Consider the following 23,147-nt stretch of genomic DNA (forward strand, 5'->3'; position numbering starts at 1 on the left):
TGTATACCTGACCCACAGCACTTCTTACTATTCCATTCCTCAGAAACCCACCACCCGGCAACACATCATTCCATTATAGTCTTTGGTTCCCACACAGTTCTGCCTTTGTACCTTAATCCAAACTAGCAGCACTTCTTGCTTTTCCAATTCTGCACTCCCTGGCAGCTGTGCCAACGTACGTCAATCCCACCCCTGTAGTACCGAGTGCAATTCCAGCCCTAGACCTCCACATAGAAGCCCTCAGTCTAACCGTAAAACAGAAATATCTAAGTCAAACATAGGGCACTCCGAATATAAGTTGAGGAACATTATTTACTGAATAATCTGACTAATTAGATACAGCAAGGTTATTTAAATTCAGCCAAAAGAGAGACTTGAACCTGCTCTTTTAGAGATATTTAGGCTTATTACTTAAATTAAAAAAAAAATCACACAAATTCAGAGAATTCACTTTCTGCTTTATTTAGTAAAATGTAATGCTATAGGTCATGTAACCTCAGGCAACAAATCAGCTTCTAGACCCAGAGAGATGTGTAAGGGAACCCCAACATGGTACCAGTGCCAGATGAGGGGGAGAGAACCATGTATTAAGGGGGCAGAGACAGAGTTATCAGGGAAACAGAGCTGCCAATCTCTGCATAAACTTTCTGCAAGGCGTGTTTTTGACACGGCAGTTTCATCATATTGCCTCTTGCTCTCATATATGGCAAGAGGCAGTGGGAACCCAGAAGGACCAATGCAGTACAGTGCCATGGTTCCTGGAGCATTAAGATGAGCGAGGGTGGAATTGGCAATTGAGAAGGAGAGAGAGATACCTAGAGAGGAGAAAGAGCATATATGTATATGGAATGGAGAAGGGTTGATCATAGTTGACTTGGCCTCATATTCCTATTGTCTCAGGGTCTCCAGAGATGTTGGGCACAGTGAACTCTTCTTATACTGAGTGCAGATGGCACTGGGCAGAGCCACAGTGTTTTATCTGGTGATTGAGATGGGAGTCAGAGCTCTGTCTTCTCCTCTGGGCTGGGATCTTCTTTCTAAAATACAGTAGGGGCAGGAAAGCTGGGTTGATACCATCATGGTTTTCCGCACAGAGATTAAGGGGGAAAAATATTTAAATTCCTGCTTCAACAGCCTATGTTGCCTAATTTCCCCATCCCATTTCAGTAGCCCCTGAGTTACTTTCATGGGGCATCACAGGCCATGGGACCTCTGGCACACAAGGGCTCTTAGTACAGCAAGCTAAGCCATTATAAAAGCAATAGAAGCTCAGCACTGAATGAAAATGGAGGTTAACTTTCCCCTCCCTCTGCAAAGGGGTGGTGATTAATCTCAGGTAAATTTGGCCCAACTTTGAGTCCTTTGATCTGAAAGGTTCTTGATGAATTTTCATTCTAAAGCCACGTTCTGTCTCCCTGACCCCCATTATAGCTATATTCAGGGTCCAAACACATTCACCCCTGCTCCTAATCCCTGCATGCAGATGCAGCCCTACTCTTCATCTCCCCAGGCACTGCTCTCAGGAAGGGAAATGGCTTCCTTAAATGAGACTCTCACACCAGTCCTGAAGTCAAGGAATATGACACCTTATTGCTCTAGGCTAAAAAGTAAAAGTTGGGGCAGACAGGGGCTCTCCAAACCCAGTCAGCTGTACTATCGCTGAGATCTGATGCCCAAGCGTGGTGGAAGAAATGACACAGGCGAGGTTGCAGAGAGCTAAGAGCGTCCTGCTCAGAAGCGTGTGAGCAGCAATGCTCTCCCACATACTGTACACTCACCCTTTGCTTTCTCTCTAAGAAGCCATTGCAGAAGTCCTGCACACGCTCCACTGTGACCTCACCCAGGGGCAGCACATCCTGCTCCTCATCTGGCATGTGGAATATAGCCAGAGCTGGCAGCTGGGACTTCTTCAAGTTGAAGAATGATATCACACGTTCATTGCCCTTCACCTTGCTGTCCACCAGGATGAAAAGAATCTGCATTGGAGAGAGAGCAAACTAGAGACCCTGAGGGACAGCAGACACACATGTCAGGATACCATTGTAATTAACTGTAGATACTAGACCTCTACAGCCACACTCCTGCCCCTGCGGGGCTTGAGAGAGCTACTACAACCCTGCCTGTGTCTCAGAGAATGCAGCTTTTCCTCCAGTTGCCACAGAAACAACTATCTTGCCTCTTTATCCAGCCCTGCATGAAGCGGACTGATGGCAGCACTACAACTTCAAGACAAACGTGGAGGTAGCATACAGTCTGTTCTCTACACCAGATTTACAGCACCTAGACCCTTCGCAATGTCTATTATGATGCATGTAATAAACCCTCTTTGTCCTTGGTGTTTTCCCGTTTGTTTTCTACAAATGTTTGAGCATTCAAGCTTTACTAGCCCGGCTGCTCTTGAAAAGTGCGTTTTTAGCTCAAATCGTCACTCAAAAGCTAATTTCAAATTGTGGGCCAAACCCTCAGCTGGTATAAATTAACACAGCTCCATTTAAATCAATACCAGTTTATACCAGCTGTATAGTCAATTAGAAAACTCAAAATTAATGCTCTGCTGTTAGTTACAGTATATAACTCCAGGTTTCAGAGTAGCAGCCGTGTTAGTCTGTATCTGCAAAAAGAAAAGGAGGACTTGTGGCACCTTAGAGACTAACCAATTTATTTGAGCATAAGCTTTCATCTGATGAAGTGAGCTGTAGCTCACGAAAGCTTATGCTCAAATAAATTGGTTAGTCTCTAAGGTGCCACAAGTCCTCCTTTTCTTTTTGAGTATATAACTCATGTATTGTTATGCTTCCATTCCCTGAATACCTCTCAACCTTCAAACCTGCTGAGGTGTGACACAAGCCATCACTATTTAAATGGCCAAAATATGTAATGGCTGTGTTTTGTTGAGTGCTGCAGCATAGGTGACACATCATATTTATTATTAATTATTATTATTATTATCATCATAAAATGTGTTTTAAAGATTGTTTTGTCACTGTGTGAATCAAAGGAAGCAGTTTTGCAATTGCGTATAATGTGTTTCCACACACCAGACATGCCAAACCCACGAAAATAATGCAGAAATTGGGCTTCTTTTTGGCTTAATTGGCTTGTGAGTTGCTTGTTGGCTAGTTTTTGGCTTGTAGCTTGTTGCTTCTTTTTTTTGATCAGCTCCCGGCAAGCAGGGGCAAAGGGAGGAGAGAGTCAGGGGTGCACAGTGGGCCCACCACAGTCCCAGACTGCACGCCAGGGAGATCTAGTCACATAGAGTGTTGGGGCTCTTAGGGATTGGCTTGTTTTGGCCTTGTTTTTAAATGGGATTAGCTTGATTTTTGGTTCATTGTGAAAGTTGGAGTGCTTATTTACTGCATGAAAGTTGACAACTGTCATCCTCTTGTGCAATAACTACAGAAATATGTGTTCAAATGAGACCAAGTTATATTGCACGGAAAGAACTTGTCTTTTACACTTAACTCCTTACACCTCTATCTTCGTGGACTGGCAAAGCTGAGTTTTCACTATTCTAACCATAGTGAAACCGCTTTCAGGGTCAACATTTGAATGGAGGAGGCAAAGTAAAATAATGAGATGTCTTCTGAAATGAGGCAGTCTTTCAGATGCACATAGCTACTTCAGCAATTCCCTCCAGTATTTTGACATACAGGAATGTGGTCCACTCACTGGTCCAGTGAATTTGTCAATAACCTCAAACTGATATGCTGTTAAATCATCCAATAATTGGTCACAGTATTTTCAGAAATTACAAACACCTGGGCATCAAACCAAATCTGGTACCAAGGCCCCTAGATCTGAAACTGCCCTTGCATTTTTCAACAAGTTGATCCTCAGGGAAAAAATTCTTCAGCATCTGCACAAGGCAGCCATTTAAAACATCAGTCTGTGTCCATGAAAATTCATCTCCTCACTCTATTTCAAGTGCTTCTTCACATGATGTCCAACTTTGATTTCACAGCTGGGAAAATATGTTGTTAGGGTCATCCAAAACTGAAAGATCATTCTCCTATAGAGCATTATGCTGTCGAGTAGCAGCATGTTTCAGTTTTCCAGCATACTGCTGAAGCAGTCTCTGGATATCCCCATGCAGTGTCACCAGCTGGGTTGGGTATCTATACTTGGAGGTCTGGTATTAAATGCAGAAGTGGATCCAGTGTATAGTTGAGGAAGATGAAGATTAGTTGGATATGGTCCTGTAAGGGTAGAAATCAGCTCCACTTTTTCTGGTCTTTTCTCTAAGGAAAGAAAATAGGAAAAGAGGGCAGACCTCTTATGCAGTGTGTGACTGATTACTTTGTGGAATTTCAGCTCCCTGATGGGAACATGTTTTATGATTATGAGTGGGATTTCATTGGCAAAGAGGGCAAATTCTTTCAGCTTGTGTTGGCTCTGGTAATTTGGAGCAAAATGACAAGACCAAAATCAGCCATCAGCTCTTCAACAAACAGTGAAAAAGCTTAGCTGCAGCTATCTGCCAAGTGAGGTATCTGCAGCCTGTATTTACAATTTTTTGAGTTGCTTCTTTTAGCCATGAATAACACAGAGTTGTGTTTCCCAGTCATAGAGCCATAGAGTCTGATGAGAAAAATAAAAGGGTTGTAGATGGGTATGCTAAACTTCTGAAGTGCTCCCATTAGATAGTCAGATGTGCCAGTTCATGTTCCTGATGTACAGTGTACCATGTCTAGAAATTAAAGGACATTGCAGCCTTTGTTTTCATACAAGAATCCCACAAGGATAACCAGCAGGGTCTCATGTCCCAGGTCTGTATTCCGATCCACGCACACACCAAAAGAGACATTGTGACCAACAGCCACCACATCATTTTGGTACCAAACTCCAAGCTTATCCCTTGCAGTGGGGATATCTTTTGTTGCTCCATGTGTCATCTTCTTGAAAACATCTGCATCCATGCAGTATTTCTTTATGAACTTCACCAGTCGTTCTCCAGCAGTAAATGGCACATTGTATTCACTTAACATGGAAACAAAACCATTGTGCCTCCAAGACATTTATGTTCACTTCAAGTGATGAAAAATCTGACACTGTCACCCGCTTGGCATTTTGGCAGTGCTTCTCCGAATTGACATGGGGTTGACACCTAATGATCATCAAAGCTCATACAGAAGGTATGTTTCGATCCCTGTCTGCTCTCTGTCACCATTCAAAAGTGCTTTTCCGGGTTTGTGGATAAGTAACACACCTCCTCTCTTTTCTCTAGTGACTTATCACTGGTTGAACATCTGGCTTCCTCTTCTAGCATTTTACAATCTTCAGGTTCCACTCTAAAGCAAAAAGAAATATGTATTGGAACAATAGCCCAGCAGCTGCATCATGTATCCGCCTAAAGCAATTCAAGGTATGGACTCAGACTGTCTCCATTGGGTGGGGGGCACTTCAGGCCCTCTCCACTGTGGGATCCCAGCCAACCCCCCCAAATGGGTTCCCCAGCTGAGGCTTGAATTTCCTCTCAGTTGAAGAAAGGACCTCACATTGGAGATGACAGGAATGTTTCTCACACACTGGCAGTGATGGCTGAGTGGCTTCTTCTCTTCCAGTCAGTGGTGTCCTCTTCAGCCTCTGGTAGGTCCAGTCAGCACCAGGGTCGTCTTCTCTTCCTTCTCCAGTCATTCTGGTTGTTGGCAGGATCTTCTTCCTGGACTGTCTGGGCATCAGCAATGGAATGCAGGCTCTCATTTCTTCCTTAGCTGGCAGGCTCAGTCGGCAGTGGTGGATGACAACAGGTGTTGATGCAGTGCTATAGGGGACTGAAATCTGATACCTTTTACAGCGATGGTTCTCTGACTGAATTACTAATGTGACTAACCACCACAGTGCAAAGTATGAATATTTACAACAAATCCTTTGCCACCAATCACAGAACAATATTTATTCATTGATCATCAATGTTCCCTCTAATTTTTAACAGGCTGTGTGCGCAAAAAATTTCTTCTGTGCCACCGCCGAAGCAAAAAAAAAAAAAAAAAAAAAACGTCGCCGAAGCCGGAGTGCGTGCGGTGTTTCGCCATGTGCGCAGGGTTTAAGATCTGTGTGCGCGCGCTCACACACACAGTACTTTTGAGAATCTGGGCTTTAGCCTTTTTGTGCCTCATCTCCCCATCTGTAAAATGGGGATAACAGCACTGTTGTACCTCACGTGATCTCATGTTTGTACATTACAAACATTTGTACGCTGTCATCATGAATGTGTATTCCTCCCTCCGCCTTTGTTGTCTCTGAGCTGACTTACACATAGTTAACCCTTTTAATCTTTCCTCAATGATAATTTCCTCTGGATCCCTAATTTTTGTTAGTTGTCTCTGAATTCCCTTCAGTGTCTCTCTCCTTCTGGTAATGTGGTGCCCAGAAATAAACATCAAATTCCAAGTGTAGTGGCACCAGTCATATAGGGCCCAGTTCTGCCACCCTTGCAGTCAGAAGAACCTTACTCCACAAAGAGTCCCATTGGCTTCAATTGGCAGAGAGACTATGGCTTCCCTGCTTCATTATATGATGTCTTTGAATGTGCAGCCAAGGTTTCTACTGTCCATTTTGGAAAATCATGTCCAATTTGCTGTCAGCTAGCACCTCTACTTCTCCTTCATCGTTATTGCTTTCCAGAATTCTCCCTCCCGTTGTCCACAAATGCTATGGATTCCTTTTCTCCAGATGCGCTAGGATCAAATCCTTTATTATTTTCTGCCCATGTTTCCTGCCCATCTGTCCTGACTAGTGTTTGCAACTTCTTCCAATTTAGTATCCTTCAGGAACCTCATTATATGCTGTTTATTTCTGCTTTTTGATCATGAATGAAGATGCTAATCTGGCCAGAGTTAACACAGTACACTAGAAATCTCCACTCCCACCAGAGGAGTTGTATATCTTCACACTTCCAAATATTCCATTACCTGTTCTCTATCAAAAGTTATTTTTACTGGGTCTTCTTTCCATATTCATTGTTCAAACTTCTTGCTGTATGATTTTCATTTAAGACAGATTTTCAAAAGAAAGTGCTGTATCTCAGCAATTTCTGAGTCATGATTAACTTCATCCCTCTCTTCAGGAAGTTTGCTCAATTCAGTAAAGCTCTTAAATGCAGGCTGAACTTTAAGCATGTATTTAAGTCACACCAAAGTCAATAGGATTTAAGCAGGTGATTAAAGGTAAACATGTGCTTAAGTGCTTTGCTGAATAGGGATGCTTGGTTGAATTAGGGCCTAATGGGCCTACTTTCTCCCTAGTACTTTTCCCTAATACATTTGTAGAAGCCCCTCCTTCTTGCTCTTAACCCTTCTGGCTAGCATTAACTCCTTTTGATTTTTTGCTGCCCTTTTCCCCCCAGTACCCTTACATGACTGTGTATTCCTTTTTTATTTGCTCCCTCTTTTTCCATTTCCAGCCAAACTAATCTAACCCCAGGCTTTCGAGCAGTCCTTTATGAAGCCACATTGGCCACTCCTTATCTATCATACTCTGACATTGCACAGGCATAAATGACTACACGAGGTGCAAGGTAACGGAGATCATCTGTCCTGCCTCCCAAGCTTTCTCTTTCATCTCTCTTCTTTAATACCATTGACATCAGCAGCAGCCTTCCCATTATCAAGGCTCACAGCCTTGGAGTTATCTTTATTTCCCATCAGCAGTCCAGCTATCATGGTGATGGGACATGCTAGAAAGTGGTAGATAAATGAGATCAGATAGACTGGACTCTCCTCAGAGCTAGGCTCTCATCAAAACCTGCCATGACTTCTTGTACACCCAGGTAAAATTCCTCCCTTCCTCTTTCCCAAACTGATAAGACAATCACCTGTGCCCTAGTTAGTGCACTCATGGATTACCGCAACCTCCTTCTGTCTGACCTCCCATTTCTTCCTGCTTTAATCCATTCAAAATGCTGCCAGCAGAACAAGGTTTTTCAGCCATTTTTATCAAATCTCTCCTCCTTCTTGATACCCTTTCTTGGGTTTATGTTTACTTCCACATCAAAGTTATGCTTTTCCTCTTCCCCTTCAGCCCCTGCCTATACCATTACCACCACCCCTTCTTCCTCCCTCTCTTCCTCCTGAGCTTCATTTAAAATCACTTTAATTCTTTGCTCATTCCCATTTTCTGCCATTTTTTGTCCTACCCCATACGTCTGGAACAGCTTCCCAGCTAACATATCCAAAGCTCCCGCACTCTTGAGGCTTTCAGCTAGAACAGCCAGTCACTGCTCTGCTTAAATTGGGTTGGTCTGTGTTCTGCTGAGGTCTGTTTTGTTTTTCTTGGATTGTTCTATTTATTTTGCTTTGTTCCAGATTGTGTTCTTAGGGGTCCATTGTGAGTTCAGATACCCTTCCAAGTCACAGTTGCTTCCCTACTCCCTGCTTGCTACTCAGGGCTTGTACTTTACTGCTGGCCTGTAGCAACAGTAAATAACTTACCCGCCCCCACCCCCATGCTGGCTCAGCTTCTCGGGCAAACAGGTAAGGGGTGGAACCAAGGCTCCACTCATGCTCCCATCCAATCCACCACCACTTCTTGTTCATCTGCTCTGGGAAGAGAGTAGGCAGGCAAGTAGCCCTGCTTACTCCTTTGTGCCCAGACCTAAAGCCCAGGTAGCCCCCGTAGGGATGTAAGCAGTGGTTCTTACTCCCTCTCAGGCCTTTGTGTGGGCGTGTCAGCCAAGTCACCATCTAGCCCTTTGGGGCAGGGAACTTGGTATTGGTCTGGTACAGTCCTAGTGTTATGCAGAATTATGTTACATACATAAAATAAAATAACAATAACAACAATAAATAATGGGTCAGCTCCTGAAATCTTCCCTCTCTTTTCACTCAGGTAAACTCCCATTGAGTTCTGCCTGAGTCAAAACTAACTAAAAACTGAGCGAGGAGTCAGGACTTGGCTGGCTAATAATTTATAAACTATCTGGATCTCAGAACACCATTTGGAAAAGTGCCTTGTGAAGTCTTGCTTGGAAAGTGAATTCATATTAGCTTGGAGCTGGACATGTCACCGGAATGGAAAACTGGCTGTGGAACCCTATTCAAAGGCGTATGATGGTAAAGAGCAGTGCACTGAATTAGACGAGATGTCTAGGGGTGTGCAGCAGGGATCAGTGTTAGGGCCATGCAGTTTGGAGCTGCGTATAAAGAGACATCATATAATTGAGGAAAGAGGGAACAGTCTCTCGTTACAGGACACTGGTGAGACCACACCTACTGCACAGTAGCATTCAGTGAGTGTCTCACTGCTAAACAAATGTAGACATACAAGAGGGGATTCAATGGAAAACGAGTGGGGGGCAGGAGGTTGTTTGAGATCTATGTAAAGTAACTGCAAGGGATGCCTTTATGACTGGAGCTTAACCCTTAAAACACTAAGAAAAGGAGTACTTGTGGCACCTTAGAGACTAACCGATTTATTTGAGCATAAGCTTTCGTGAGCTACAGCTCACTTCATCGGATGCACCCCATGTCCCAGATGACTGGAAAAAGGCTAATGTAGTGCCAATCTTTAAAAAAGGGAAGAAGGAGGATCCTGGGAACTACAGGCCAGTCAGCCTCACCTCAGTCCCCGGAAAAATCATGGAGCAGGTCCTCAAAGAATCAATCCTGAAGCACTTACATGAGAGGAAAGTGATCAGGAACAGTCAGCATGGATTCACCAAGGGAAGGTCATGCCTGACTAATCTAATCGCCTTCTATGATGAGATTACTGGTTCTGTGGATGAAGGGAAACAGTGGATGTATTGTTTCTTGACTTTAGCAAAGCTTTTGACACGGTCTCCCACAGTATTCTTGTCAGCAAGTTAAAGAAGTATGGGCTGGATGAATGCACTCCAAGGTGGGTAGAAAGTTGGCTAGATTGTCGGGCTCAACAGCTGGTGATCAATGGCTCCATGTCTAGTTGGCAGTCGGTGTCAAGTGGAGTGCCCCCGAGGTCGGTCCTGGGGCCGGTTTTGTTCAATATCTTCATAAAAGATCTGGAGGATGGTGTGGATTGCACTCTCAGCAAATTTGCAGATGATACTAAACTAGGAGGAGTGGTAGATATGCTGGAGGGCAGGGATAGGATACAGAGGGACCTAGACAAATTGGAGGATTGGGCCAAAAGAAATCTGATGAGGTTCAATAAGGATAAGTGCAGGGTCCTGCACTTAGGACGGAAGAACCCAATGCACCACTACAGACTAGGGACCGAATGGCTAGGCAGCAGTTCTGCGGAAAAGGACCTAGGGGTGACAGTGGACGAGAAGCTGGATATGAGTCAACAGTGTGCCCTTGTTGCCAAGAAGGCCAATGGCATTTTGGGATGTATAAGTAGGGGCATAGCGAGCAGATCGAGGGACGTGATCGTCCCCCTCTATTCGACATTGGTGAGGCCTCATCTGGAGTACTGTGTCCATTTTTGGGCCCCACACTACAAGAAGGATGTGGATAAATTGGAGAGAGTCCAGCGATGGGCAACAAAAATGATTAGGGGTCTGGAACACATGACTTATGAGGAGAGGCTGAGGGAACTGGGATTGTTTAGTCTGCAGAAGAGAAGAATGAGGGGGGATTTGATAGCTGCTTTCAACTACCTGAGAGGTGGTTCCAGAGAGGATGGTTCTAGACTATTCTCAGTGGTAGAAGAGGACAGGACAAGGAGTGATGGTCTCAAGTTGCAGTAGGGGAGGTTTAGGTTGGATATTAGGAAAAACTTTTTCACTAAGAGGGTGGTGAAACACTGGAATGCGTTACCTAGGGAGGTGGTAGAATCTCCTTCCTTAGAAGTTTTTAAGGTCAGGCTTGACAAAGCCCTGGCTGGGATGATTTAATTAGGGATTGGTCCTGCCTTGAGCAGGGGGTTGGACTAGATGACCTCCTGAGGTCCCTTCCAACCCTGAGATTCTATGATTCTATGATTGATTCTATGAAATTGGTTAGTCTCTAAGGTGCCACAAGTACTCCTTTTCTTTTTGCGAATACAGACTAACACGGCTCTTACTCTGAAACCATAAAACACTGAGGATTAGTATATTTGCTCTTCAACCCACTCTCTCCCCCACTAATAGGTGCTTCAGCCCTCTGCCAGCAGCTGACCCATCCCTGGGCTCTAACGCAACAGCCCCAATTCTTTCCAGCTTCCATACCCTCCCACAAAAACCCCTTCCAAAAGGGCTTCAGCTCAACCCCCTGCCCCACTGTTGGTTTCTTCCCCCAACTTGTCTGCCATGCCCAGGACTTCCTATTGCTGCCAGATCTGCCTCCTAACTAGTTCCGTCCCCATGCGCTCCTGTCCAGCCCAACTGCAAGCTGAGAACCAAGCCTGGGAAGGTGGGCTGTTTGGGGAGTGCTTGTTTGTAGTCAGGGAGAGCAGGTGGCAGCGGGGAGGCAGGGGAAATCTGTCTGTGGAATCCCCACTGTGGGAAATCTGTTCACACGCCCAGGGGACCCACCTGCAAATCCCTTCAAACAGCAAATTCACAGGTCTTTTTTCCTGGGAACTAATGAGAGCTAAAAAATCGTTGTGGCATTCATGCTATCTGGCCATTTCAATAGCACTTTTCAGCATCCAAAACGGAGCTCCAGCTGTATAGCCAGAGATCACTTGGCACACCAGTGGAATGTAACCATTGCTGGGGTGAAAGGCAGCAGCTGTTTGTCATCTCACAACAAAATACATCAGCTATTTAGGACAAGAAGCAAAGAAGAGCACAATATCCAGCTGAAACCACAGGGCAGATTTTAGAGATGCAGCGTGTATTGGGCACCTTCCCTGTTAGATCATGAACCAAAGAGGGTTGAGCAGATTGGCTCCTTTTCTCTTGGACTATCACCTATCTCCACTTGCTTCTCCTCTTCCCCACTCACCTGGCCTCTGTTCTCCCTGGGCATGTGGGGTGACTTCCTCCCTCCCCCTGGGGGAAGTCACTCTTCTTCCCTCTCAAATAATCCTCTCTTATGGCCTCTCCTCCCCTCCTTTTGGCCTCACCTTTCCTCGGAAGAGTTCCGCTGCCTCCCGGTACCTGCGCACTCGCTCCGTATGGTCCTGGGAGGTTTTGTCTGTGAAGAGGAGGAGGTGGGTCTGGACTGTACTGTTGAACAAACCTATTGCCGTCTGCCAAAGACAAACGTGACACCAACAGACAGACACAGCGATTAGGAATAGTAAATCTGCTGCATTATTGGAGTCCTAAATCCCAATGGCACAGATGAATTCGCTCTCTATGAATCACAGCCCAGGCCATGTTCTCAGATTGAAGTCAAACTCTGGAGGAACTGAAGCTGTGTCCCTGAAGACTCCTAAAGTCATGGTTTGGGGGACACCTGAGCCAAGGGTCTGGAGGCCCTGGGGCTAAGGCTTGGAGGAAAGACAGACTGTTCAAGGAGAGGGCAGGAAGACAGAGTCTGGGGACAGCAAGCTGAAGCCCAGAGGGGCAAGAATCTGGAATTCGGAGCTCTTGAGGTGCCTGGATAACAGGGACCACAGGGAACTAGGGGTTGCAAGGGACTCGGGACTGGGATCTGGAGGGGATGGGAGTAAGCAACTTGGGGAGTTCATGGAGTTAACCAGGAAGGCTTCTCCAGCACCTCGTTTTCTTTCTTTAACATTAGCTGTGAGTGGTGGGGATGCGTCTTAAAATAGAAACTGTTGACTAAGCAACGTGTGAGCTGGGTAGGTGGGAGCGCAGAGGGTTAAGTCTCCATCTGCAGCTCTTCAGGAAGAAATGGGTTGGATGCCCCCCCACCCCCCAGGGATGGGGGAAAGCAGGCAGCACACACTGGCCCTCTGTGAAGACACTCTGGGTTGGTACCACCAATGGTGTTTTTTGCACAGTCTCCAGTTGGTGGGTAAATTGTCATCTGACTTTTCCCCCCACCCACTTCCTGAAGTGCCGCAGCCGCTCCCTCAAACCAAACAGAAGTCTGGCCAGGCTGCCTCTGACCCTGTGCCTCTCCATGTGCCAGTCCAGACCACAGAGGCAGCCTGTGTAAATGCCTGCCAGCATTTCTATGAAGGAGAGGAAAGAGTGAGCCGACTAATAGGGATGGGGTCAGGGAGTGCATTTCTGTAACAGCCTTCCATCAGGGAGCACCAGGTCTCAGGTAGTGTGGGAGGGCCTAAGTACCAGAGTTTCACCTTAGCCTAATTGCTAGTGGACTTTCATCCACCCCCATAACACCTCTGCATAATGTTGCCTGAGGGTGGGAGAGGTCAGGACTGGAATAGCAGGGGGCTGCAAGTCAAGCGTGAGGAGAGCTGGAAGACCCTGTGGGAATGGACAGGCCTGGAGAAGCAGGCGGTGAGGTGAGTTGAGTCAGGATTGAGGTGCATTGGAAGTGCTGCTTGAGAGGGCACAGGCATGGGAAAGCAGGAGGTGTTGCAGCAAGCCAGGGTTCAGGGGTCCGGGGGAAGCTGTGAGGGCCCAAAGAATGGAAGGTAGGGAGTTCTGCTGGGCTTGCTTTGACCCATGTGGCCTTATATTGTTTGGGGCCTATAATATACTTAAAAGAAACTAGTTTATTTATACATTTGTGAGCCTAGAATAAATATTAAACTAAAGAAAGGCAGGTATATTAGCAGAGCAGGCTGCGCTCCGGGACTGGACCAGCAGGAGGCCCGCCAGGTAAGAACTGTAGAGCTGTGCTGTGGCCTAACGAATGAAACAACATGGGCGCTCCAAGTCAGACTTGAGATGGGTGGGCTAAGTAGTTTGAGAGGGGGGAGGCAGGAAGAGGGGCTGGGGATTGAATTGAAGGAATAATGCTGCAGGTCAGGACTGAAAGGCTTTTGCAGAGCTGTGAGATGAAGGGCAGGACTCGAATAATAGATAATTAGCTGGCAGAACTCACCACCACAGGATACCTTTGAAGCCAAGAGTTTAGTAGGATTCAAAAAAGGGCTCGACATTTATATGGATAATGAGACTATCCACAGCTACATTAGACTGTATGTGGATGTTTGACGAGGGATAGAAGTCTTCATGCTTCAGGGCTTAAGCCAACCACTAATAGATCAGAGTTAGGAAGAAATTTCCCCTGTGGGAAATCCTCTGCAGGATTTCCTGAGCCTTCTCTGAAGCAGCTGCTACTGTCCACTTTTGGAGACAGCATACTGGTTTAGATGGACCACAGGTCTGATTCAATATGGTGATCCCTTTGCTCCTGTGAATACAAGGGGGCATTGCCCATCAGGAATGAGAGGCAGTGGTAGAGGTGTCTGCACAGACACCTGCATGGCTCCTGCACTGTGCTCTTTGCCCACCAACAGTCGCTGCCAGTCAGGATCCTATCATCCCCCCAGAATGAAAAAACAGCCAACTAGACAGAGCCTAAGAGAAGGTGGGTGTGTGGGAGGGGGTTTTGGGGATCCTTAGTTACCACAGGGTTGTACTCTGTCACCAGTCGCAGCTCATTGATCCGAATGAAACGGCTCATCTTGGTGGCATCCATTTTTTTGCCATCGGTGAGTTCCAAATCTTGACGTTTGTCGTCCACCTACAACGATGCAAGGAAGCCTTAAATCACTGCTGTTCTCCATTCAGTACCCCTTCACTGCCCTCTGTCCAGTGGCACGGGCAGACATACACAAATGCTCCTGTGCACATAGACACCTGTGGATGCCTTCATACACACACCTTTCACCACCGGAAACTCTCTTGGGGACCACTGGGCCTATAAATCTGCCATCTTGCTCTTTCGCCCAGTCTCTTCCTCAAGCTTCCCATGACAGGACAAACTCATGGAATAGGAGGAAACACTAAGGGTGCCAGACATCCCTGTATCGTCAACTCAAACTCCACTGGAGCCAGGGGGGATTAGCTGACAATCTCTCCTGGGCCTTCTGGGGAGACAGCATTAAACAAACCCAACTCCCTCCATCGCTCTCGCCCTCTCCTTTAAAAAAGTTCTGCTTATTTCATTCTTTCTAAAAGTAATAAACATTGGCACAGGCCTGTGTGGATTTCCTGGAAACATTGTGCAAGCAGGAAATCTCTCCAATAAAGAGAGGAATTTTTCCAGTACAGCCAAGAGAAAATCAGGCCTCGCAAAGATCATCTTTAGGGAACAATCCCATCCCATCTCCCCCCTCCAACCCTTCATCACTATCTGGAACTGTTTTATTGAGAGTCTCTTCCGCTCTCTTCCCCATAAACAGGGAGAAAGGGAAAACATCAAACAACAGCTAACCCCCGAAGTATAACAGCTACACATGCAGTTACATTTCAGGAGACGGCTAAATCAAGGGATTGGGCTGTGGAGCTACAAACAGTAGAGTACAGCTGAGCCCTTTGGAATTTAATTGCCTTTTCCAAACATGCTGTGCTAGGCTCATGGAACTTGTGTCCACATAGATGTCCCATATTTTATTCGCTATGTCTGCTCACCCTCTACATGTACGTTAGCTGTGCCAGAGGTGTGCAGGCATGCAACCCTTTTTTCCATCCCATGGTCACTGTCACTGTGTCTTTGATCCAATATGTTCCTATGCTCCTTTAAGCCACTGAACTAGTTGCTCCTGAAATCACAGGGGATGATTCTTCTCTCACTTACACTGATGTAAATCAGGGGTAATGCCACTGAAATCAGTGGAGTCCCACTAGTGCAATCCAAAACCAGCACAAGTAAAATCAAACAGGCCCTTGGGGCTGATCCAAAGTCTATCAACACCAAAGGCAAAGGCTCCCATTTACTTCAGTGGGCTTTGGACTGCAACTATTGATTCCCATTCCTGAGAAATTATATTCAGATATACTCTTGGATTATGCAAAGGATGCATCTCTAAAAAAAAGTGTTGCATTTAACAGTTTAGCTCAGATCCAAATGGCTCTGTCACACCCTACCCTCATAACATATAATTACCTCAATTAATTATGTCCTTTTTCCGTTGATCAAGCCAGATCCTCAGCTGGCAAAGATCAGCATACCTCTACTGACTTCAACAAAGCAACACCAATTTATATCAGCTGAGGATCTGGCCCAGGAGTATAGTCATTGTGGTTTAAGTTTGGTACCCTTTATGGTGTTTCCATGCTATGCAAAAATAAAGGAACATTGTTTTATGTCTTTGATTAATTGCTGTCCTTTTGATTTGTCTGCCTGTCTTCCCAGTGCTTCCTCTGATGAATATTTTATTCCAAGTTCCTGTTCCAATTTCTTTTTTCGAAAAGATCTGATCCTACTCCTACACACTTATTCAGGAAAAAAAAAATCTAATATAAACTAACTTTTGTCAGTGGAAATTTTACAAACAAATTGCCAGTCAAAATTTATTCTGGCTTGGGGATTCGATCTGTTGTTTTTTTCCATTAAATGATGTTTCAGTTGCAAAAGTGGAAGAAGCATGCATTGGGAAGATTGTATTTAATGTGAATTGTTTCAAATGTCATGCAATTGCCTCTATCAGTTTCCTCTATCCTCCCGCCTTAATTATCCTTAATCTCTCCCACATTGCAAAAAACAAAAGATCCTTAAATGTCCTTGGAAGAAAATTATTATGACTAAGAGCCCATCGTAGAGATAAGTGTTTTTGCAGTTTGTAGCACCTGCTGACAGTAAATCCGGTGTCAACTACTAGATCTCATGTGATATTCACTCATTCTCTTTTACACAGAAGGGGGAGAGATCTAGCTACATTATATGAACTAGACTATCCATAAAGCACCTGAACTCAGCTCAGGAAGTGATTAGAGCAGGCAGAAAAGACAAAGGTGGCTTACACCATCTTTGCACCTGAGGCCAGCTGGGGACAGGAATAGTCCCTGGGGCATCTCTAATTTATGTTCTTCTGAAAGAGCCCTCTATGGGCCATTAAAGCAGCCCAGAACAGCCAGAGCAAACCGTACTCTGGCCACTCTCCTGCCTGTCCCAAATATGCCTTGCTCTTTCCCACAGCCACTTTGCTGTCATGCCCCTACATCAGGGACTTCAAGGGGATGGGCACCACAGGGAACTCCCATATGCCACAGGCATTTCTGAGTGAGAAAATCTGCCAGCCCTGAGGGCCCTATACACTGGCAGAGCTGGTGTACAGGGGCAGCAGGGAACCCCAGAATCAGGGCCTTTCTAAAGATGCCTCAGATCAGGACATTCTTTACTAGTGAACATGAACAGTGTTTATACAATAACACTATCCATCTTAGATATTTATAGGACACCCAGGCAACATCTAGGCACAACACTAAAAAACTTATACTTTCAAAACACTGTACAAACATTCACTAATTTATCATCACAGCATCCCTGGCCTTGTCTCCACTAGCCTTTTCTCCTAATTTTTTCCACCACTGCTAACCCCGTTGGAGCTCCACCAATGGAAGAAACAGCTGAAGCTGTAGGGAACAGAAGGCACCAGTGGCTGCCACTGTTGCATTTTTACTACCATGTCATCAACTACATTTGTTCCAACCAGGGCTAGACAATACAATAGTAAAAATGCTGGTGCCATATCCTTACTGGATCTCCTGCTATTGCTACCTCCAATGAATCTGCACCGGAATTAGTAATGGTGGGAAATAGTCAAGTGTAAACACAGTCCATTGTGAGGTAGGTAGCTAGATAATTCTTATTATCTCCACTTTATAGCTCGGGAAACAGCAGTGTAGAGATGTGTGATTTGCCCAGTACCACACAGTGAGTTAGGGAAGGAGCTGGGATTCAAACCCAAATCTCCCGGCTGTGTCTACAGTCAAACTGTTCCCGAACTAAAGTGGCTCAACACTACCCAATCACTTTTGAAAGTTTTTCCACCGCTGTTTTAATTCACCCCTTGAACAGTTAGGATCCTACTCAAAATGCAAAAGTGAATTGTTCTCCAGAAGCCCCCATCCTTCCTCCTTTGGTCTGGCCTTCTCCATGCTAGCAGAAACCTTCATCCATATCACCCTGAACATGTTCTCTGATACCCAGGCAGCGGTGAAGGGGAAACAGTTCTGGATCTCACCATTACAGAACGGTTTTCAGTGCCCCGAGCAACGGGGGCAGACGGGGCAGAGGCATGAGACAGACATACCATGCGAAAGATGGAGATGGTATTGCTCGTGATGTTATAATGAGACAGGACCTCGGGGTTGGTGCTGAGTCCAAATGGCACCTCCTGGATTTTTCCTACAACAGTGTGGAAGTTCGAAACTTCTGGCCTCTCTAATTCCTGAAGGAGTGGGAAAGAGAGTAGAAAAGGAGAAGGAAGATGGAGACATGGAGGGAAGGAGAGATGGACAAGAAGAGAGAGAAAGGGCATAGTAAAAGGAGAGAGAAAGAGAAAAAGAAGGGGCGGGAAGGAGAGGTAAAGAAAGAGAAAATAATATTAGAACCAGCTGAAGTTACTCACCCAGGTTTTCTTCTCCCTCTTGACATTGGCCAGACAGCTGCTTTGGCAGCAGCTGAGATTTGCAGGGACTAACGGTGACATCTTGTGGCCGCTCAGACTAGAGCGGGTGTAAACACTCTGCCACTCTACCCTCCAAGTCTCAGGAGAAGAGGGGCTTCGTTTCCAAGCACAGCTCAAGTCTCCCCACCAGAACATGTGTTCCCAATCCACCTCCCCACACCCCACCCACATCCTGCCCGCTTATTTCTAGCTGTGTGCACATCATTGTGGGGAGGGCGAAAGCTTGGGGGTTAAGAAGGGACTGAGTGTCAGCAGCAGGGAATTGGGGAGGAGTCAGGGAACCTGTACTGAAGGTCAGGTAGGGGCAGGTGAACTGATGGGGTTCAGGGAGAGGGAAGTGGGGGTCATGGAGACTATTGGGTATCAGAAGGAGGTGAAGGGACTGCGGAGGGCTTGAACATGTGTTGTATCTGAATCTAAAATCTGACTGTCTGAGGAGTGGGTACTGGAAGAAAGTTGGGGGGCTGGTTCCTTTAGCGTCATCCATTTCCTCCTCCTTAGTAATCAGCATAATCATTGTCCTTCATGTTTATTCTTTGTTCACCCCCACACACACACACCATCCCCTGCACAGCAATGTGACTGTGTGTGTATGAGTGTAAAAACAGGTCCTGCAAGCTAATCTCTTTTACCCCATACTCTTCCTCCTCATCAGCTTCTTCCTTCCCTTGTTTCCAGGACACTGAAGGGAAAGTCTCCCTCTTTCCCTACCTCAAGCTTCCCGGGCAACAACTCAAAAGATGTACGATCGGGACACCATTTGTCCCGATATTCAAGTGAGGAGGCGGGCGGGAGGTGGGTGGGCAAGAGGGGTGAGGAAGCGAACGGGGAGGCGAGCGGCAGGCAGACGCACGGTGAGGAGGAGAGCGGCAGTCAGGTGAACAGGAGGACGCTGGACGGACAGCGAGGAGACTAGTGGGGAGGCGAGCAGTGGGCAGCAGGCGGGCAGATGGAGAGGAGAGCGGTGGCTGCACGTGGCAGGTGGATAGCGAGGAGACTAGTGGGGAGGCGAGCAGTGGGCAGCAGGCGGGCGGATGGAGAGGAGAGCGGTGGCTGCACGTGCCAGGTGGATAGCGAGGAGACTAGAGGGGAAGCTGATTTGTCCTGGGCCCCGCACCGCTCTAGGGATGGCCCTGGATATAGTATCGAAATGGCTAGCTGAAACAAGGCATGGAACAATCCTCCCTGAGAGTGAGTTTGGGAGGCTTCCAGTGAAAAATTGGGTTTGATTTGGGCCTGTGGCCATCGCATTTCTCACACTTCCAGGGCATGTGCAGTGATAGTACTCTTTTCCCCAGGACAGCATAATGTTCTGAGCCAAGGCAGGGTGTGTGCTGCGTCTGTGTTACGCTAGTTCAGGTCCATGCTCCAAACCAGAGGGAAGGTTTGTAGAGAAGAAATATGCCTTACTGTGTGCAGTGAAGCCCAGCCCCATGCAGGGTGAAATTAACCTCTGTGCAGATGGTCAACGCAAGGCCTAGGCCCCACTTAAGACCGAGTCTGAGAGCTGAGCCAGGACATAAGTGATGATCAGGCCTCCACCTGGCCCTCTGCACAGGAATCACTTTCACCCTGTGTGCCCCCCTTGTACTAGGCGTGCCGAAAGAGAAGACCCAGAGAAAATTCTGTGACTCTATAATCCGAGAAGGTAGCGCTTGTGTGGTAGACACTCAAACAGCAGAAATCATCAGTTCTGTTTAAAACACCCAGCCCTAACTCTGCCCCTTATGAATCACCTTTTGTTACATGGGCATGTATTATTTCTGAAATTAGAGAGTCTTTCCAATGAACCAGTCATGGGGAGTCCTTTATAGCCCCCCCACCTCCTCCAACCAAAGGAACATGTGGGCTAAGGGGCTAGAAGCTCCTGGGAAGCAGCCTGTTTGGAGAGTACAAAGTTTCCCTCCCTGACAAAAGCCATGAGCCAAGGAAGCAACAGCAAATCAGTGGGGCTGGCAGGAGGCACCTTTGGAACCTTAGACACCAGTGATGTCCTTTGGGCGCTACTTCCTTCTGTTCTTACTCTGGGAGTTTTGTTATCCTTCCTGCTGATTGGGTGCCTGCATAAGTCTCCTCCCTCACTGTCACAGAATCGTAGATATGTAGGGCTGCAGGGGACCCCGAGAAGTCATCAAGTCCAGCCCCCTGCACTGTGACAGGACCAAGTAAACCTAGACCATGTTTTTGTCAAACTTGTTTTTAAACACTCCAGTGATGGGGACTCCATGACCTCCCTTGGAAGCCTATTTCAGAGCTTAACTACCCTTATAGTTAGAAAGTTTTTCCTAATATCTAACCTAAATCTCCCTTGCTGCAGATTAAGCCCATTACTTCTTCTCCTACCACCTGTGGGCATGGAGAACAATTGATCACCATCCTCTTTATAACAGCTCTTAACATTTGAAGGCTGTTATCAGGTTGCCACTCAGTCTTCTTTTCTCAAAACTATACGAGCCCAGTTTTTTCACCCTTTCCTCATAGGTCAGGTTTTCTAAACCTTTGATAATTTTTGTTGCTCTCCTCGGGACTCTTTCCTATTTTTCCACATCCTTCCGAAATTGTGGTGCCCAGTACTGGACACAGAACTCCAGCTGGGACCTCACCAGTGGAAAGTACAGCGGGACAATTACCTCCTGTGTCTTACATACAACACTCCTGTTAATACATCCCAGAATCATATTAGCCTTTTTTGCAGCTGCATCACATTGATGACTCATATTCACTTTGTGGTCCACTATAACCCCCAGCTTCTTCTCAGTGGTACTACTGCCTAGACAGTTAGTCCCCATTTTGTAGTCATGCATTTGACTTTTTCTTCTTAAGTGAAGTACATTTCACTTGTCTTTATTGAATTTCATCAGTGCAGTGAGGGTCCTGCAGAGGGTCCCTCCACTGCAGTCTTGATCCCCCTGCCTTCCATTCTCCATTAAGGTCCTTTCTGGCCTTAAATTCTGTGACCTATGCTCCCCTGCATCCTTCCCTCCATTCCACCTCAATATTTCCCTTCTTCCATTTCCTATTCCTGTGCTCCTTAACTCACCCCTCTATGCCCCCCCATTACCCCATCCCCAACTATGGAGTTCACAGAATGTTTACCCCTTCGCCCTGATCACTCTGCTTGTTTGTTATTATCCCCTCCCCTTCTGCCCACGTCTGTCTTTTCTATTTAGATTGTAAGCAGTTTGAGTTGGGGACTGTCTTTACTCTGTGTTTGTACAGCACCCAGCCCAAGGGGGTCCAACCCCGGTGGAATACAAGTAATCAATAGCAATGTAACCAGGGAACTGAGAGATTATCTAAACAGACCTGGAAGAATCCAATGACGGCCACCTCAGCAGCACTGATGAAGACTGTTGTGGCTGCAATATCTCTCAAAAGCACAGGTTTCTTTGTGTCTCCAGTGACGTCTGGAGGGAGCACGAGGACGAAATGTCAGAATCATATCAGGCATGGAGAGCAGCCCAGAGCTAAGAACCCACACACACACACACACACACACACACCCCACTACCACACACGCGCGCACTCTGTGATGCTGATCTCGGCAGATCTCTCCCCCCTCTGGATACTGACAAACCTCTGTGAGGGGACTCACATCTCACATCCCTTCATCCACTGTACACGCTGACCCCAGTGGCTCTCTCACCCACCCCATTCGTTTTCTGGCCTGACCACAGGGTCACTTTCTTACCACGGGGCGCAGGGCTCTCCTCAGCACATCCTGATGGGCAGCCCCAAGTGAGGAGGGAAAAAAAGAGACACCACAAGGCAGAGGTCGCCATTATCCTGATGTCTCCTCTCCTTGCCATGGGCTCTGCTTTGGACTCTGCCTGGAAAGGTGACACGTCAGTGGTTTCTTGGTCAGGCGTCGTTCTCCCAACAGTGTGGGAACTAAGCACCTGGCACTGGTGAAACCTTCAACTTCGGAGATAAAAGTCTGGCAGAAAGATAGGGTCCCAGTGCCTCACTGTTCTGCACAGGTTACGGGGCTGATGCCGAACAATCTGACCCTGACACCTCTGCACTGAGACCAACTGGAGAGCAGTGACCTCTGCTGCTCCCACAGAGACATTTCCATGCTATGCACTCTGGAGGGGCAAGGCTGGTGAGAGTACCCCATGCTGGCACCAGGGAGCAGCTCCAGATGCCCCTTTCCTTTCTTCTGAGCCCTGGGCACTCTTCCCCAGTCCTCTGCACCCCAACCCAATGAGACTACCCCCTGCTTGTACCAGGGAAGCTATTTCCCTTCTCTGTGCACTAAGTCCCAGAGGGTCTCGTCCTCCCACTGCACCATGGCCAATCAGACAGTCTGGCCTCAGCATGGACCACTCCCGGGACAGCTGATTGTATGGGTAGCACGAGAGACCATGTCTCTGCTATGGGAGATAAGGAGCAGATGCCTAAAAATGCCATGGAGGCCACATTATACCAGACTAGACACACAACATAGGAACACACAAATGCTAGACTGGATCAGACCAGTGGGCCACCTAGTCTGGTATCTTCTCTAATAGCGGCCCACACAAGAGGCTTTGAAGGAAACTGTATAAGGGAGCTATGAAACAATTTGCCCACAGGAAAAATGTCTCCCTAAACCCCATTAGGGTGAGGCTGGTTTATGCGCTGAAGTATGAGGGTTATAGTCCTTATTAGACACTTGGGATTTTTTCAGTCCTTTCTCTAACCCTGGATACTGTTTAGCCACATACGATCTTGCAATACTCTGCATGTGTGAAAGGCGGAGTGAGGAGACATGTTCCACAAAAGACTGAGAGCCTCAC

General features: G+C 46.7%; 1 protein-coding gene across 1 annotated transcript; it reads right to left on the bottom strand.

Annotated features, from left to right (window-relative positions):
- Nucleotides 1-218: 218 nt before the first annotated feature.
- On the bottom strand, nucleotides 219-23,121 carry ERP27 (endoplasmic reticulum protein 27). The gene is made up of 7 exons (XM_077836033.1): nucleotides 23,076-23,121; nucleotides 21,673-21,773; nucleotides 17,989-18,126; nucleotides 14,358-14,474; nucleotides 11,968-12,093; nucleotides 1,779-1,976; nucleotides 219-245 (listed from the first exon to the last, which is right to left on the bottom strand). Exons 1-7 carry the CDS (start codon nucleotides 23,119-23,121, stop codon nucleotides 219-221), a joined length of 753 nt encoding a protein of 250 aa, XP_077692159.1.
- Between the last annotated feature and the right edge of the window lie 26 nt (nucleotides 23,122-23,147).

The sequence above is a fragment of the Eretmochelys imbricata genome, chromosome 1 (genome assembly GCF_965152235.1).
Source record: "Eretmochelys imbricata isolate rEreImb1 chromosome 1, rEreImb1.hap1, whole genome shotgun sequence".
Taxonomy (NCBI): domain Eukaryota; kingdom Metazoa; phylum Chordata; order Testudines; family Cheloniidae; genus Eretmochelys; species Eretmochelys imbricata.